Source organism: Neoarius graeffei, chromosome 12 (assembly GCF_027579695.1).
Source record: "Neoarius graeffei isolate fNeoGra1 chromosome 12, fNeoGra1.pri, whole genome shotgun sequence".
Taxonomy (NCBI): Eukaryota; Metazoa; Chordata; class Actinopteri; order Siluriformes; family Ariidae; genus Neoarius; species Neoarius graeffei.
The window spans coordinates 66,435,653-66,455,494 of NC_083580.1; the positions used below are offsets into that span (position 1 = coordinate 66,435,653).

The window sequence follows — 19,842 nt, forward strand, 5'->3', positions numbered from 1 at the left end:
AAAATGGCAGGGCGTATTGATGAACCAACCGAGGACGAAATAAAAACTCGACTCGAAAACAAAACCCCCCAAAAATATATTTTTTTTAAAAAGCAACAAAATGTAGAATAAAAGTATTTGATGGTAAGAATGCATCTTTTTTTCACAAATCGCTGCTGTCATTTCGCCAATCTGTTTACATTCCAACTAGAAATTGTTTTGTATAAAAGTTTTTATTTACTGAATTTGCAAAAGAACAAAAACAAGAATGCTCCGTTTCTCAAAATCCAGTGAATGTGGATAGAATAAAACAGGTTATTCCACTCAATCTCGTCGTACATGGATTATAGCCGACGAGGTGCGTATACAACTTGATTTCATGGAATAACTTAAAGTGCCATTCTACCATTGGATGTATTCTTTGGCATAAAATACATGTACAATATGACAACATGACTAGACAGAGAAATCTTTTAGCTTCAAAATGATATATCAAACATAATTTTTTGACAACGACAAGTATATTAATTTTGCGACCAAAGTCACCTACCCTTTTAATTTCCGCGCGGTAGTGAAACGTGATGTCATCGGCAGGTTCCCCTTCTTGTGTACCACGTCACGTGTGACGTGGCACAGATTATCAGCGATGGCGGATAGAACGCGATTTCCACTTGTCGATTGCTGTGCCAATATTCACCATCGACCGTCTCCTTTGGGCATCACTTGCTATTTTCCTTCGCTTCTTTTCCGAAGCTGACAATCGCGTTCTATCCGCCATCGCTGATAATCTGTGCCACGTCACACGTGACGTGGTACACAAGAAGGGGAACCTGCTGATGACATCACGTTTCACTACCGCGCGGAAATTAAAAGGGTAGTTGACTTTGGTCGCAAAATTAATATACTTGTCGTTGTCAAAAAATTATGTTTGATATATCATTTTGAAGCTAAAAGATTTCTCTGTCTAGTCATGTTGTCATAAAATATATTGTATTTTATGCCAAAAAAATACATCCAATGGTGGAATGGCACTTTAATTAGCCCAGAACTGTTGAGTCCAGGGGAGGGAAAAGGAAAAGAAAAAAAAAAAAACCTCACTCACTCACTCAGGACAGAAAATTATTCAGAATATTGCAAAAGGATAGTGATACATATTTAAGCCATAATCTAGCAAAAAGATTATAAACAACCAACCACGTGGGATTATACCAGAGCGCGGTTAAGCTGTGCTCGATTCTGATCGATAGATTAATTTTCTATAACTGTAGTAAACAAATAAAAACATCGTTTCACAAAGAACATTTGTTACGGAGAAGCTTTCGAATAAGACATGTTTATTTAACGTATACAAAGGCGGTTTCAGAGTCAGCCCTTTATAATGGTCAAGTTTTCCACCACAGTAAAGACTCCAAGACAGAGGACTTTGCTTTGTGCCAACATGACAAGCTGCATGCTTTTGGTCACGCTCTGCTGTGATGTGTGGTTACAACAACAAGCACTATTTTGTTGCAAGACCTCAACAAATTCATATCCTCGCCCACTAGAAGTACAATCATAAGCATCAGTAAGTCAATAACGCTGCAGTCTCTGATGTTCTCCAGTATGTCAGACTGCTTTATGATGGCTGTTTGAAAGAGCGCTGGTTCCTCTGCTGGCCCAGCCACCATGTCTCCCAGCCATCTGTCCCTCAGGGCGTAAGGGGCTGAGCCTCGACCCTCTCAAGCAGCCCTTTTTTGTGTGTCGGCTGTCCGCGATTTAGACGACTCTACAGCTGCTGTTCTCTCTCTGAATGCCCAATGAGCTTGGTCAAATGCATGTCCCTAGTCTGGAAATCCCTTTAAAAAGAAGAACTCGCTGGAATCCACAGATAAAATACAATGCCAAAAGTAGAGGAAGTACAGCCAGCCAAACCGGTTCAATCAATCGCTGTTCTTTGTCATGTTTGTTTTCACTCCGTTGCTTCCAGAGCGGGCGAGATCAGGAACGGGATTTTCGCACATTTAAAAAACAGCACATAAAACAAGGAAGCTAGACTGCTCAAGCCTTGTTAACTTGACGGCATATGCACTGTAACACCAATTATGATGCACATACCAGACTTATTACCAAGGTCACTGGAAACATTTATATTCCCGTCAGTCTAATCTGGCATGTTAAATTAAACACCGTTTAAACGGGGCTGCTTCTCATTACAGCCATGTGCAGACAAGCCGGTAAACGCAGCAAATTCAGAAACGGGGGGAAGGCAATAAAAAAAGTCAACATCGCTGGGTGAACATTCAAGCAGTCAGGCATGGCAAAAAACAGCGCAAACTTCTGCTGATCTGTGCAATGATTAAGTCAATAATTCTGCTGTTCATTCCTCAATTATATGCACAAGAGGACAGATTATTCTGATTCAGCACACTGCCAGGGCAGCAACAATGAATCTTGTGTACGTTTCCACTTGTTTCTTACAAATAGCTGCATAGCCGGCTTTAATTCACTGTATTAAACTCTGTACAGGGGTTTTAGTAATGGAAAACAACTCAAACAGAAACCTTTTGTAAAAAAGAAAGAAAGAAAAAAAAAAAAAAGCAATGGAGCCTGGAGACATACACAGTAAATCACAAAAAAAAAACAAAAGAGCTGCATTCATTTTTTATGCCATCTTTCACGGCATTACGAGGTGTATTAAACCTTGGCGCTGTGTCTTTTTTCTTTAGATCTATGAAGTTACAATGGATGTTAATAATAATGGAGCTGGTTTTATAGACCAGCAGAGACTTGAAATCAGTCAAATACAAACCCTGTTTAAGGATAAACACTGCTTTGCTTACATGCCACTAGAACTAGCCATTACAAAATGAAAACTGAGACCACTTAAAAAAAAAAAAATAAAATATTATATATATATATATATATATATATATATATATATATATATATATATATATATATATATATATATATATATACACACACATATATATATACACATATACATACACACACATATATATACACATATACATACACACACACATATATACACATATACATACACACACACATATATATATATATATATATATATATATATATATATATATATATATATATATATACACACACACACACACACACACACACACATACATACATGTTCACAATCTAAACACATGCATTACCATATTTAACCTCCTAAGGCCCAAGCTGTTTTTTTTTTACATGCATTTTTTATTTCTCTTTGCTATTTGGGCTGATTAGAACCTGATTAGAATAAAAACTAAGCATCATCTTTTGATAAGATGTACTTTTAGAGAAAAAGTATGTCCACATATGTGGATTCTTGTTCCGAATTTCCATAAAGTGCGGTCCATGCATGTGACCGCTAAGCCCTAGGAGGTTAAAAGTCTTAAAAGTCCTAGTAGAGTAATGTATCGGCATGTACACGCAGATTTAATCAGCTACCTCTGAAACCGTAAGGACTTGCAGATAAAAGAAAAAAACAAACAAACCATATTTAGAGCTAATTATTCAGTTAAATGATCAACTCCATTTACATCTATTCAAAAAACGTGTTCTTCATCCTTGTATGGATTTTGTTTCTCAAGGAGTGACAGGAACGACTTTTTTTTTAGTGCAAGTTACAATTAAACTTGTTAATAGTCAAACTCAAGTACAAACAAACACAAACAGACCATTTCCACTTTGCATTCCCAGCCGGATATGGGACTGAAATACAGCCCCGTCGTAAACAGGCCAGACAATAAGACAACGACGCACATGTCCACTTCATGGACAACAGGCCAGACTGAGAAAACACACATTAGCCTTCACACTGCTCTTGGCACGCAGCAAACTTCAACACAAGCCCAGCTGACGAGCTCACAGGCCTACTGAAATCTCACACTTCTCATATGCCACAGATGTCCTAATTCATCCACATGCCTGTTAAATTAAGCATTAAAGTCTTTACTGAACCCGTACACACGTCTGTACTGACGAGAGAACATTTCTTTCGGTCTTCCTTTCCACGTGATGTCGGTTTGCTGTGTAGATCTTTGGCGCTGCATTACATTTTAGAAAAAGGTTTTTCAGAACGAAGAGCTACGGTATAACTTGTTACATTCCCGATGCTGACACAAACAGAAAAGGGGCTGGGATTTAGTGATGCGTAAATCAGAAGAGCTGCCCACTCAGTAACCTTTTTCTACAGGACGTGCAAAATTTCACACCTTTGCTTCAAGGTTGGATGGGAATCGAACCAATCCGAGGTAACATGAACAATCATACAGCTTGACAAGAAACCAAACTAGAACACAATATTTGCAACATGCAGTGCATCCCATCCCATCATAGTACAGTCTTGGGGGGGGAACCACATCAAAGGATCCTTGGATAGTTAATGATTTTGCGGGTTCTACTCAGAACACTTACTGATATGGGAATGCCAAATGGACAAACAGTTTTAACCGGGACCCTAAGGGCCTCTGCATGCTCTTGCGACAAGGCTTTCGCAGATAGCTTTTCGCAGACAGTTGTAATTTATCGTTGAGCGGGGAGTAATAGGCGTGTGCGATGTTATTCACCGCCACAATGCAAGGGGGCGCGAAGTCGCTAGGAGTAGTTGGTGGGTGTGGTTAGTGGAGTGTTTATCCTCCGGTTACTTATAATGACTAGAACTGGAGTCATATAGATGTACGTACTTCCTCACTTCCTATCCTTTTTGGATGACTTTGATTTACTCGATTAACATATGTCAAAAGATAGTTAAGTAGCCCCTTTCTTGTTCATATTTTTTACTTTATTGCTATGTGTGTGTTTTACTACTTTGATGTTTTTGGATCTGTATATATATGGTGCTCTATTTGTTTGTATTTTGAATGTTTTGGGGAAAAAAAAATTCCTCGATCAACCGCTCTTCGTGCTGCTCCATCTTCGCTTGTGTTTTTAAAAATGGCGGTCGTGAAAACAAAACAAACCGGGAAAGTAGGGAAGCGGAAGTGCGTGTACAGCGGATGTAGAGTGGACCAATCAGAGCCCTCTTGTCTGCGACGCTGTCTGTGAGCCTTCTGCGGTGGTCACAATTTTTGGGAGGTGCGCGCAGAGCATCTGCGAAGGTGGGGGGGGCTACGCAGACGCTGCCTGCGACACCATCTGCGAGGACTGCGTTGTCAGCATAAATTGGCCTTAAGAGTACAATCCCATGTTTAGAGGATGTTTTTATAAGTGATTTTTTGATAATAAGTTTAGGGCAATTCCATGTAAATGTCAACCTCACCATGCAAAAATAAAGCAACATGTAATACATCAAAACCACTCCCAGAGAGATCACCTAGGCCTGTATTTTACAGATGTGAATAAGTTGAACCAATTTGTAACCAACCTAATATGTCACTGTCAGTCTTTCTTTCTTATAATGTAAAACCCAAGCTAAAATCAACTTTGATCATGTACAATTCTATATTATTGCCACAAGCCACAGAAATGTATGCTAAAATCCACAAAACAGCAAAACAATAGCCATCCTAAATATTATTTAAGAACTTTGATAGTTTTAGCTGATATTTAGAGAGTTTTTCAAAGGGTTATGGTGGTTAAATCGCTGATTTTCTAAACATATGCCATGTCTATTTCAGACGCGTCACATCCATAACGGAATGTCGTCACATCCATAACGCTGACTTTTCCTTCCGAAACTCTGCATGAAATACAAAATATTTTAAACAAAGATTTTTTAATATTCACCTTGGACCCCTCTATCAAATGGATATCTCCATTTCGACATTAGGTTTACAATTTCACAGAGTTTGATAAAAATGTACAGTCACCCAAGAAAAGTGATACTTTTTCTGTCACATCCATAACGCATCTTTTATTGGCATTTTCTGGCATGCCCTAGATGTACTATGGGAATTGTTCTTGTTCTATCACTTCTCCAGTATGGTACAGCCTTAAAATATGCAACACCTGTTTAAATACTGGGAGACAATAAAACATGCACTGGGTCATTTGTTGCCATTTTGAGTTCAAGTGTCACGTCCATAACGCTGGAATTGCTCTTAAGGCGGCACGGTGGTGTAGTGGTTATCACTGTCGCCTCACAGCAAGAAGGTTCTGGGTTCGAGCCCAGTGGCTGACAGGGGCCTTTCAGTGTGGAGTTTGCATGTTCTCCCTGTGTCTGTGTGGGTTTCCTCCGGGTGCTCCGGTTTCCCCCACAATTCAAGGACATGCGGTTAGGTTAACATGGGGCAGCCTTGGGCTGAAGTGCCCTTGAGCAAGGTACCGAACCCCCAACTGCTCCCCGGGCGCTGTAGTATGGCTGCCCACTGCTCTGCGTGTGCGTTCACTGCTTCAGATGGGTTAAATGCAGAGGATGAATTTCACTGTGTGCTTGAGTGTGCATGTCACAAATAGAGGCTTCTTCTTCTTCTAAGTGATGTTTTGATAATTTGACCAGTCAAATTAGTCATGGGACAATGGATGAATAAAAGTTCAATAGATTGGTTGGTTGGTTGGTTGGTTGGTTGATATTGATGTCAGTAATTACTTATGTCCTGGAGTCAGTAACCATTCAAGTCATAATTTTAAGCTCAAAACAATACAAGCCTACTAAGGATGTTTATTTTTATTCTTTTTTTTTTCGTAGAATCATTAGACTTTGGAATCGTCTGCCAAGAAACATGCCCGAAAGTAGTTTTTTAGAGACATTTAAAGTTAAGGCTCTTGAATACTTAATTGATTAATAGGTCATGGTAGTTCTGGGGCTGTTTTTAAATTTTTAGTGGTGTTTGTTTTTAACATGTATTTTTACAACTTGTATGTTTTGCATAATGGTGGTTTTATATAGTAGTTTAATAGTTGATGTGATGTCGATTACCGACTTTATAATACATAGGGCCAAATTACTCAATTCTGATTGGTCAATCAAGGAGGGCTTTTTGCCTTAACACAGGGCCATATTTCTGAAATGCTATTGGCTAGTTCGTTGCTTGGTTACGGTTACAAAAATTAGCAAATTTTGTCAACAAAATGGCTTTTGTAAAGAAGTTCCAATAAAATTTTAGAAACCACTTTCAAAGTCCTCATGTCGTGTCATGATGAAAGACACTTTAGAAACTGATTCAAACATGTAAGATAGTCTCGCGCCCTGATTGGTCCAGAAAACGTGAATGACAAATGTTGTGAACTTGAATGGCTTCTGAAGTATGAATTTGGCCCTATATATTATAAACAAGTAATCGTATGGTTCCTCATAAAATTAAGGATCAATTTCACTTGTGATTTCGAAGTTTTGAAATTGCCCGAGTCGCAATTTTCAAAACTTCCAAATCACTCGTGAAATTAATCCTTAATTTTACTCGGCCCCATACGATTACCTATACTAACATGTCGGGAAATAATGAGGAAATGGGGGGCGTCATGGCTCAGGTGGATAAGGCGCCATACCATAAATCCGGGGACCTGGGTTCGATTCCGACCCGAGGTCATTTCCCGATCCCTCCCTGTCTCTCTCCCGCTCATTTCCTGTCTCTACACTGTCCTATCCAATAAAGGTGAAAAAAGCCCCCCCCCCAAAAAAAAGAAATAATGAGGAAGTGGGCCACACCTGGCTATAAAGGCACCAATTACTGTGTCCAATTACTTTTGAGTCTGTGAAAATGGAGCAACTATGTAAAAAATAGCTACAGTTCCTAAACAGTTAATGCAATTTTTTTTTTGTTAAACACCTTCAATTAAAGCTGAAAGTCTTGATTGCTAAATTTCAAATCCATTGTGGTGGTGTACGGAGGCATATTGTGTGTCAACTGTCACTGCCCAAATACTTATGGACCTGAATGTATTGTGCATTGTTGGCTGTTTATTCTAGGAATTGCTCATTGATTTATTTCTACTTTTAGACCTTTAGGAGCTCAAAATGTCAATTCTGGGACTTAAAAAGAAACAACCGAAGACTTTTAAAGTCAAAGTCATCGCCATGGATGCAGAGATGGAGTTCAGTTGTGAGGTAATTTAGGTTGCATTTAGGGACGAAACAGTCCCTCTTTTCCTTTTTTTACATTTTCAATACAATATGATTATCATGGCCCTATATATTATAAACAAAGTAATCGTATGGTTCCTCATAAAGTTAAGGATCAATTTCACTCGTGATTTCGAAGTTTTGAAATTGCCCGAGTCGCCAGTCGTGAAAATAATCCTTAATTTTACCCGGCCCCATACGATTACCTATACTAATCTCATCTCATTATCTCTAGTCGCTTTATCCTGTTCTACAGGGTCGCAGGCAAGCTGGAGCCTATCCCAGCTGACTACGGGCGAAAGGCGGGGTACACCCTGGACAAGTCGCCAGGTCATCACAGGGCTGACTCACAGACACAGACAATCATTCACACTCACATTCACACCTACGGTCAATTTATAGCCCTTTTCCACCAAATTAGTTTCAGGGCTGGTTCGGGGCCAGTGCTTAGTTTGGAACCGGGTTTTCTATTTCCACTGACAAAGAACTGGCTCTGGGCCAGAAAAAATGGTTCCAGGGTAGCACCAGCTCTACCCCTTTTCCACCAAATCAGTTCCAGGGCTGGTTCACAACTCGTTCGACTTGCGAGCCAGCTGAGAACCAGTTTGCTTTTCCATAGCTCAGGGTGCTAAGGGGAGCCACGTCATTACGTCGCTGCGTTTGCATAAACCTTGGCGCGAACATCAAAGCAACAACAACATGGAGAAGAAGAAGCAACAACAACAATAATGGATGACTTCGTGTTTGTACAGCTGCTGCTTCTCGTTGCTTAAAAATGGCAACCTTTCGCGGTCTTGCTATTATTGTTGGTCTTAACAACTCCGCCGACGTAAGCGGTTCTTTCCTCTGGCCAAGCAAAGAGCTGGTGCTAGCCTGGAACCGGTTTTTCTGGCCCCAGAGCCAGTTCTTTGTCAGTGGAAACAGAAAACCCGGTTCCAAACTAAGCACTGGCCCCGAACCAGCCCTGGAACTGCTTTGGTGGAAAAGGGGCACTCGAGTCACCAGTTAACCTAACTTGCATGTCTTTGGACTGTAGGGGAAACCGGAGCACCCGGAGAACATGCAAACTTCGCACAGAAAGGCCCTTGCCGGCCACGGGGCTCGAACCCGGACCTTCTTGCTGTGAGGCAACAGTGCTAACCACTACACCACCGTGCCGCCTACCTATACTAATAAAGATGTCAATGCAGTTATCATATCAAAAGTAGCGCAACACTGAAAACCCACCTTAATTCGCAGAGCTTGATGGATATCCGAGGCGAGCTGGCTTTTCCACCACTGTCCCTCTGATTCCATCTTTCCATCCAGACAGACCTTCAGCTTTGGGATTAAAAACAAAACGCAACGTAAAAAGTTTAAATATCTTTAACGCACATGAAAAAAAAAGGTTTATTTTAATTCCTTTCTCCACTTGCTTGTTGTGAAACTTCAGGGTTGTTTTACAATCAGGGTCCGCAAGCTCAAAATCACATTTAACACTTATCTTCAATATCAAAAGGCTTGACTAAATAAACTTGGTTGTTTATTGTAGCCCTGTGATAGCTCTATTTACCATGCAAAAAAAAAAAATTTGGTGATAACGTTATTTTTGGTGAATGTATGGCAATATGTGTCATATTTAGCAAAATTACTCGTGTCATTTAGAAAAAGTGCTTTTTTTGACCACAGGTAGCTCCAAAAGGGATGCACTTACATCATTCTTTATCCCATAAAACAAATATTTGGTTCCATATCATTGGAAACATAGTTAAGTTTTAATGTTGAATGCCAGTAAGTTTTCAGACTGTTTTGATCAAATTAGTATGTAATTGTGTCACAAAAATGTCCTCTCCGAGACAGCTAATTTTTCAATATCAGGAAGAATAACATATCTAAAATGATTATTTTCATCCTAAAATGTGGTCAAGATATTGGGACATAAATATTAGAGACAACTAACACAAAGCTTACAGCCTTATATTTAAAAGCACTATGGAAGTAGTGGATTCTGAATTGTCAAAAAAAAAAAATGTCCTCTCCGAGAATCACTTCATTTGTTTCTCCCATCTTATAGCAGATTACACAAAACTACCATACACATACACTACCGTTCAAAAGTTTGGGGTCACTTTGAAATGTCCTTATTTTTGAAAGAAAAGCACTGTTCTTTTCAATGAAGATCACTTTAAACTAATCAGAAATCCACTGTATACATTGCTAATGTGCTAAATGACTATTCTAGCTGCAAATGTGTGGTTTTTGGTGCAATATCTCCATAGGTGTATAGAGGCCCATTTCCAGCAACTCTCACTCCAGTGTTCTAATGGTACAATGTGTTTGCTCATTGCCTCAGAAGGCTAATGGATGATTAGAAAACCCTTGTACAATCATGTTAGCACAGCTGAAAACAGTTGAGCTCTTTAGAGAAGCTATAAAACTGACCTTCCTTTGAGCAGATTGAGGCTACATCCACACGACAACGGCAACGAGATGTTATTAAAAAAAATATCGCGTCCACATGGGCAACGGATCAGTAAAATATCAGGTCCATATGGCAACGCAACGCTTGCTGAAAACGATGCAATACACATGCCACACCTCTAGGTGCGCTGTAAGACGGTCCCTTCGGAGACACCAGAACAATAGAAGTAGTAAGGACGCATGCGCATAAACTATTATGCGCGAGACTTCATATTAGCCACAAAGTCAGAAAAATCTGTTCGTAAAATTACATTATAATGACCAAATACAATGAAAAGTATTTTTCCAGTCTCACCTGTGAAAGGTAATCCCATGTGATCTCGTTTGGACGGTAAACCTGTTAGTACAGTTAAACGCAGCACATGAATGAGGCATCTTTATTCTCCGCTTTGACCCATCCAATATGGCGGCGAGGATGACGTATGATTCTACGCGGAAGGCGGCGTCTTTAATGGTCCGGAATAAATTGAATGCTACACGTTGATGGATTAATTTGTTCTTCTACGCCCTTTTTGAGGAATGTATTGTAGGACTTAAACCAACATCTGAAGAGGTGAGATCGCTCCTTTTTTTCCCTATTTTTGCTGGCGGGATTGACTCTGCCCTAAGGGCTATTCTCTCTCTCACTTTACACAATAAATATTCACAGTGAAAATATTTTGTAAGCGCGTTTCATGAACCAAGTTATAGGATTTGTTGACAACTCGCATCGAGTTCGTTACACTTCTACCCGGCGTGAAGCACATGTGGTTGTGACGTCATCGTAAACAAATCCGTTCTACTCATCCAGACGACTTCGCAACGGCAACGTTGCCAGATCTTTCCACTCTGGAACCCGTTCTCAAAAGATTTCGTTTTGGGGCACCCAAAACGCCGGTGCCGTGTGGACGCCAGGCCGAAACGATAAACAATTGTATCGGATTCACCTGAATCCGTTGCCGCGTGGACAGGGCCTGAGTTTCTGGAGCATCACATTTGTGGGGTCGATTAAATGCTCAAAATGGCCAGAAAAGTGTCTTGACTATATTTTCTATTCGTTTTTACAACTTATGGTGGGAAATAAAAAAAAGTGTGACTTTTCATGGAAAACACAAAATTGCCTGGGTGACCCCAAACTTTTGAACGGTAGTGCATCTATATGTCAAAAAAAAAAGACCTGAAATCTGTTCTTTAACTTGTCCTTCACTTAAAAACTGCTACAAGAACCAGTTTGAATCGATTTGAATTTCGGACTGTAAAACAGCCCCTTCACAAAAGTTCCCCAAGCATCTGCTCAGAAGAGTTGTTACGTCATAACAAGAAACCCATATACATTTATGTAATGCATGACGTCATCAGCCAAGGACTTCATAAGTTTTACAGAACACAACTGGGCAAGTTGCTCTAAAAGTAGCACTGCAGTGAATTCCAGTATTAAAAGGACACACACACACACACACACTCTCTCTCTCTCTCTCTCTCTCTCTCAAACACACACACACTCTCTCTCTCTCACACACACACACACTCACTCACTCACCACGAGTAGCTCTTTACAGTCGGCGCTTTGAAATTAAACAGTTACAGGATGTAAAAACGCGACTCTTCTCACCGACATCTTGGCAAAAAACAAACGGGAAGTAAACACGCGGTAAAAGCGGGTGAAAATCCAGTGCGCGTGCTCAGTGTTTACCTCGCAGCCAGTTGTTCCCGGTGAGCGGAGAAACGGCGCGTGCTCGAGTCCCTTTGTTTCAGAGCCGCACCACACAAACACCGCACGCGCAAAAATAACAGCCGGTTTCAGGCGCTCATGCGCACTCCGGGCTGCGCGCGCGGCTTTCCGACAACTTGGGCTCTTTGTAGAAAGATGTGCGCGCGTGCTTTCTCTCTCTCTCTCTCTCTCCCTCCTGTACGGTGTTCCCCCAGCGGCCGGAGCGGAGCGGAGCGGAGCGGACAGCCTGATGAGACTGAGGGGACTGAACAGAGGAGGAGGAGGAGCGCGAGAACGCGCACACCCGATTACGCGTGCACGAGCCACGATCTCATCTCATCTCATTATCTCTAGCCGCTTTATCCTGTTCTACAGGGTCGCAGGCAAGCTGGAGCCTATCCCAGCTGACTACGGGCGAAAGGCGGGGTACACCCTGGACAAGTCACCAGGTCATCACAGGGCTGACACATAGACACAGACAACCATTCACACTCACATTCACACCTACGGTCAATTTAGAGTCACCAGTTAACCTAACCTGCATGTCTTTGGACTGTGGGGGAAACCGGAGCACCCGGAGGAAACCCACGCGGACACGGGGAGAACATGCAAACTCCGCACAGAAAGGCCCTCGCCGGCTGCTGGGCTCAAACCTGGACCTTCTTGCTGTGAGGCGACCTCACCTCATCTCATCTCATCTCATCTCTAGCCGCTTTATCCTGTTCTACAGGGTCGCAGGCAAGCTGGAGCCTATCCCAGCTGAGTATGGATGAGAGGCGGGGTACACCCTGGACAAGTCACCAGGTCATCACAGGGCTGACACATAGAGACAAACAACCATTCACACTCACATTCACACCTACGGTCAGTTTAGAGTCACCAATTAGCCTAACCTGCATGTCTTTGGACTGTGGGGGAAACCGGAGCAAACCCACGCGGACACGGGGAGAACATGCAAACTCCGCACAGAAAGGCCCTCGCCGGCTGCTGGGTTCAAACCTGGACCTTCTTGCTGTGAGGCGACCTCATCTCATCTCATCTCATCTCATCTCATCTCATCTCATTATCTGTAGCCGCTTTATCCTGTTCTACAGGGTCGCAGGCAAGCTGGAGCCTATCCCAGCTGACTATGGATGAGAGGCGGGGTACACCCTGGACAAGTCGCCAGGTCATCACAGGGCTGACACATAGACACACAACCATTCACACTCACATTCACACCTACAGTCAATTTAGAGTCACCAGTTAACCTAACCTGCATGTCTTTGGACTGTGGGGGAAACCAGAGCACCCGGAGGAAACCCACACGGAGAGAACATGCAGACTCCGCACAGAAAGGCCCTCGCCAGCTGCTGGGTTCAAACCTGGAACCTTCTTGCTGTGAGGCGACCGTGCTAACCACTACACCACCGTGTACCTTAAAATTTATCTCTCGAAAAGTTTTATTTTCTGCAAAATTTATTCACACATGCACTATCTAAGGTAGCACGGTTGTCTCACAGCAAGAAGGTTCTGGGTTCGAGCCCAGCAGCCAGCGGGGGCCTTTCTGTGCGGAGTTTGTATGTTCTCCCCGTGTCTGCGTGGGTTTCTTCCGGGTGCTCCATTTTTTTTCCCCTACAGTCCGAAGACATGCTGTTAGGTTAATATGGAACGGCCTTGGGCTGAGGCGCTCTTGAGTGAGGCACCTAACTCCTAACTGCTCCCCAGGTATGGCTGTTAGCATGGCTGTCCACTGCTCTGGGTATGTGTGTGTGCTCATTGCTCACGTATATGTTCACTGCTTCAGATGGGTTAAATGCAGACAGGAATTTTACAAATGTGTGATGAATAAAGTTGTGCTTTATCTATCTATCTATCTATCTATCTATCTATCTATCTATCTATCTATCTATCTATCTATCTATCTATCAAAAGCTCTTTATATATACACACAGTATATCTATTTTTTTTTGTTCTGTCAACATTCACTGGATATGAGCAATCGCACGCTCTGATTGGCTGCTCTACTACTAGGATATCAGCTCATATACCGTGAGTAGAGAAAAACAAAATGGCCGGGCGTGTTGCTGAACCAACCGAAGACAAAATAAAAACTCGACTCGAAAACAACCCCCCCCCCCAAAAAAAGTGACAAAATATGGAATAAAAGTTTGATGGTAAGAATGTCTTTTTTTAAAATGTTTTAATAATAATAATAATAATAATAATAATAATAATAATAATAATAAATTGTTCTTATTATTATTATTATTATAGCATTTTTCACAAATTGCTACTGTCATTTCGCTGGTTTGTTTACATTCTAAGCAGAAATGAGTAGAGAAAAACAAAACGGCGGAGCGTGTTGCTGAACCAACCGAAGACAAAATAAAAACTCGACTCAAAAACAAAACCCCCCAAAAATAATAAAAAGCAAGAAAATATGGAATAAAAGTTTGATGGTAAGAATGTCTTTTTTAATTTTTTAAAAATTATTATTATTATTATTATTATTATTATTATTATTATAGCATTTTTCACAAATCACTACTGTCATTTCGCCGGTTTGTTTACATTCTAAGCAGAAATAATTTTGTTGGATGTTTTGTATAAAGTTTTTATTTATTGAAGGTGCAAAAATAAATAAATAAATAAATAAATAAATAAAAATGCTCTGTTTCTCAAAATCCAGTGAATGTGGATAGATTAAATCTCTAGAATTATTCCACTCAATCTCGTCGTACATGGCTTATAGTCAACTCGGTATAACGCGCCTCATCGGCTATCAGCTCATGTACGACTCAATTTTGTGGAATAACTGTTAAATATCCCTCATCAAACAATTCCCGTACAGGAATTGGCCAAGCATGGCTCACATGACATAAAATAGTTCCACCATTGATTAAGCAATGTATCTTATGATGTCAAAAATAAAAAAAAATGGATATGGTGTGAGTCAGTCATGGTATATCCTGGATATACCATGAACTGACGTCACAATTTTAAGCTATACGGCCGACTCGAGTCACATCTGTGGCTCCACGAGCATTTGTGTGTATGTAGATCTACGGATCATAATCATGCCTAGCAAGACAGAATTAGACTTCTAATATTTTTTCAGGTTTATTTGTAATTCTTTGTAGTTAACACTTTTGGTTTGGAAACTTTTGATGAGGGATATAAATTAAATATACCATACACTCAGAGGCTCTGGTTGAAATTATGGATTCTCTTCGGTGACTGGCATAGTACTATTTTCTTCAGGGCTGTGCCCCTCACATAATAGTACTATGCCAGTCACCTCAGAGAATCCATAATTTCAATCAGAGCCTCTCAGCGCATGGTTTATTTGATTAATACACTACCATAGCACTGAATCTGCTCTCTTAAGAGTTGTTAATGACCTCCTGCTCTCAACTGATGCTGGTCATCTCAATGTCCTTGTTCTCTTGGACCTCACAGCTGCCTTTGACACCGTACATCATGAGAGACTCATTTCCAGACTATCTTCTTTTGGTATTACTGGCTTAGCTTTATCCTGGTTTCAATCATATCTAGCAAACAGGCAACAGTTTATTTATATTGGTGTTCATAAATCATCCACTGCTACTGTTGCTCAAGGTGTGCCTCAGGGTTCTGTCCTTGGTCCCCTTCTTTTTATATGTTTCTCCTAGGGCGCCACGGTGGTGTAGTGGTTAGCGCTGTCGCCTCACAGCAAGAAGGTCCGGGTTCGAGCCCCGTGGCCGGCAAGGGCCTTTCTGTGCGGAGTTTGCATGTTCTCCCCGTGTCCGCGTGGGTTTCCTCCGGGTGCTCCGGTTCCCCCCACAGTCCAAAGACATGCAGGTTAGGTTAACTGGTGACTCTAAATTGACCGTAGATGTGAATGTGAGTGTGAATGGTTGTCTGTGTCTATGTGTCAGCCCTGTGATGACCTGGCGACTTGTCCAGGGTGTACCCCGCCTTTCGCCCATAGTCAGCTGGGATAGGCTCCAGCTTGCCTGCGACCCTGTAGAAGGATAAAGCGGCTAGAGATGATGAGATGAGATGAGATGAGATGAGATGTTTCTCTTATAGGCCAGATTATTCGTAACCATGGCCTTAACTTTCATTGTTATGCTGATGATATTCAAATCTACATCACTATCACCCCTTCCATAGCCTCTGTTCAGCTGCTAAGGACTTGCATCACTGACCTTAAGCAATGGTTGCATAAGAACTGCCTTAAACTTAATGCTGGCAAAACGGAGGTTCTATTAGTAAGTACCAAAAGACGGGTTCAGAATTTCTCCAGTTTTACTATTGATGTTGATGATGTGTCTATTCATCCTTCCCAAGTTATAAAAAACCTTGGAGTTATCTTGAACCTCATCTTAAACTAATTACTAAGAATGCTTTCTTTCACCTCCGCAATATTGCACGTCTCCACCCTATTCTCTTGGAAACTGATGCCAATATGTTGGTCAATGCATTTATTTTTTCTTGTCTTGACTATTGCAATTCTCTCTTTTATGGTCTCCCTGCCACATTGCTCAATCGCCCGCAGTACATCCAAAACTCAGCAGCAAGAGTCCTCACACTCACCAAGCGCACTGCTCGCATTACTCCTGTTTTTACAGCAACTGCACTGGTTGCCAGTTATCTCTCGGATCAAATACAAAATCCTGCTTTTAACCTATAAAGCTCTTCATGGTTTCGCTCCTTCCTATCTCTGTGAGCTAATTCATCTGTACTGTCCCTCTCGCTTCCTCAGATCTTCTGTCTGTGGACTTCTGACTGTTCCATGTTTTAAACTGACATCTATGGGTGGCAGATCATTCAGTGTTGCTGCTCCTAAACTTTGGAACTCGTTACCACAATCACTTCGTGACTGTTCCACTCTCTCTTCCTTCAAAGCCAACTTGAAAACTTTTCTCTTTACCTCACACTATTCTTCCTAGTGGTTTTTTTTTTTTTTTTGGTGGTAATGCTTTTGTAAAGCGTCCTTGGGTTTGTGAAAGGCGCTATATAAATTGAACTTATTATTATTATTATTATTATTACCGTTCAAAAGTTTGGGGTCACTTTGAAATGTCCTTATTTTTGAAAGACAAGCACTGTTCTTTTCAATGAAGATCACTTTAAACTAATCAGAAATCCACTCTATCCATTGCTAATGTGCTAAATGACTATTCTAGCTGCAAATGTCTGGTTTTTGGTGCAATATCTCCATAGGTGTATAGAGGCCCATTTCCAGCAACTCTCACTCCAGTGTTCTAATGGTACAATGTGTTTGCTCATTGCCTCAGAAGGCTAATGGATGATTAGAAAACCCTTGTACAATCATGTTAGCACAGCTGAAAACAGTTGAGCTCTTTAGAGAAGCTATAAAACTGACCTTCCTTTGAGCAGATTGAGTTTCTGGAGCATCACATTTGTGGGGTCGATTAAATGCTCAAAATGGCCAGAAAAATGTCTTGACTATATTTTCTATTCATTTTACAACTTATGGTGGTAAATAAAAGTGTGACTTTTCATGGAAAACACAAAATTGTCTGGGTGACCCCAAACTTTTGAACGGTAGTGTATATAGGGGAGAGCGGGGAGACTTGGGACAAGTTTTAAATTTTTGTAGATTGTGTGAAATTCTTTGCAGGTAGCGTCACATCCATATTGCATTAGAGAGTATTTACTATACCCTCTTACCACAACATTAGTTTCTCAGTTTGTCACATATACTAGCTTTCAGATTTCACTTTTTCTGTTATTTTTTTGTGGTGAGACATGAGACAGTATGTTGGGAGACATGGAACAAAAATAAAATACTTTGGTCTATATGTTTAATTTTTATTTATCATAAAAACTTATAACATATGAACTGTTTGAACACACAGTGCCAGTACAGTAATAGAAAAATGTCAGTTTACCCAAAACGTGGCTTGAAAAAACAGCTCCATTCTCAAGAAGAAATTAAATGAGTTTAATCCTCATGCAGGGACACGGCCACATTTTTAAGAAATATTTTAAATAATTTAATATTTCTAAATCACAAGAAAAAAACCTGTAACATGATGAACTGTCCCAACTCTCCCCATCTGGCCATTTTGAGAAAAAAAAAATCCTTAAATGTTTTTTCCCCAGAATTTAAGTTTAATAAATAATACTATATATGGTAACTCTTGGGTACATACTTTAATTTCTAACAAATCCCGAATTCTCCAGCGGATATTACACCATAGAATGGAGGTGGAGGTGAAGTAGAAAATACAAGTTTTGGTTGACAAAAATATTGAACTACACAAACCTTACTGTAGTGTTCAGCTTCGTGGCTCCAAAGGAAGTCGGTTACTCTCAGGGGAAACATCTAACTTCTGATGACGTCTAAAATCTGATTGGTTGAAATTAATTTATGGGAAATACAAACTGTCCCAAACCTCCTCTGTCCAAAGTGTCCCATATACACTGACATTCAATGAAAATGTCCAGGTGACATTTATGAAAATAATTTTATTCATAAGCTATGAAATCATGTACTAGAAGCTTACAGATCAATATACTGACATTTAACTCGAGATGAATAAACAAAAAATCACAATTGTTGTGAGCTTTGATAATGTACAGTCCGAACAAAATGGATACCCTGTAATTGGAAAGTTGCAGCTTCAGTACCGAGTATTGTCCCCACCAACAGCAATACAAGCCGTCAGTCTGCGACGCATACTGCGTATCAAACGGCGAATCCTGTCTTGTGGAATGGCCTACCACTCCTCTTGAAGAGCCTGGATCAGTTGACCTCTGTTCATGGGACGAGGAACACGGTTCTGGATCTGAACACCAAGGTGATCCCATAAATGCTCAATGGGATTGAGATCAGGTGAATACGCAGGCCATGGCAGGGTTTGGACATTCTGACCTTCCAGGAACCCTCTGGTGACACGGGCAGCATGCGGACGTGCATCTGTCATCTGGATTTAACCGTGGCATCTTGGACATAAGGAATACAAAAGTCGGCTTTTTCATGGCCTTAATAAAGGCTATCCAACCCATCCTTTCAACCGTGTACAAATTTTTGTTTTTCCTCCAAAACAGCACTTTGAGCTGATTCGTAAAGACCACTCCCTGAAGACTATTGAAAAATGTTTGGATTGAGGAGAACTCATTAATGACTTCTGTGCACGCTATTCAATAGAAACATCTCAAAACAAACATTTCCCCAACTCCGTATTGCATAATATGTTGAATTATTGACCTGGACTTTTTCGTTGACTGCCAGTGTATATAAAAATATAGTGAAAAGTTTAGACACACCTACTCATTCATAGGCTTTTCTGCATTTTTACTATTTTCGATAATTCAGAAGACATCAAAACTATGAAATAATTCCATATATGTTCTGTAAGTTATATTGTAAACAAAAAAGTGTTCAAAACAGAAAAGGTTTCATATTTTAGATCCTTCAAAGTAGCCAGCGTTTACCTTGATGATCCTTTGCATGCTATTGGGATTATCTTCACCATCTTCATGAGGCAGTCACCATTATCTCAAGTATCTCAAAATGGTTGTAGTGCACGTTAAGCAACATTCCAACGTTTGTGTTCTTCAAAGGTTTCGTTGTGATCAGGTCTGGGGGCTGAGACAGACTCATTTTCAAACTTTTTCCACTTGTTCTGTCTGGTGTCTGCTGTTTGTCTGCCTTCTTGAAAGACACATCTACAGTATCAGTTAAAATTTTGGACACACCTACGGTACT

At 40.7% G+C, this 19,842-nt stretch overlaps 1 protein-coding gene across 2 annotated transcripts in view; it reads right to left on the minus strand.

Annotated features, from left to right (window-relative positions):
- Positions 1–18,444, minus strand: part of ccnjl (cyclin J-like) — a 41,837-nt gene extending 23,393 nt beyond the window's left edge. The window contains exons 1-2 of one of the 2 annotated variants that reach the window (XM_060936267.1): positions 18,397–18,444; positions 9,215–9,307 (exon numbers count right to left, since the gene is read on the minus strand). In XM_060936267.1, coding sequence (XP_060792250.1) covers positions 9,215–9,283 — 69 coding nt within the window. In that variant the 5' untranslated portion in view covers positions 9,284–9,307; positions 18,397–18,444. Of the gene's footprint in view, positions 1–9,214; positions 9,308–11,966; positions 12,335–18,396 lie in introns of those variants that run through there. The other variant, XM_060936266.1, reaches the window with a different exon arrangement.
- Positions 18,445–19,842: the final 1,398 nt, after the last annotated feature.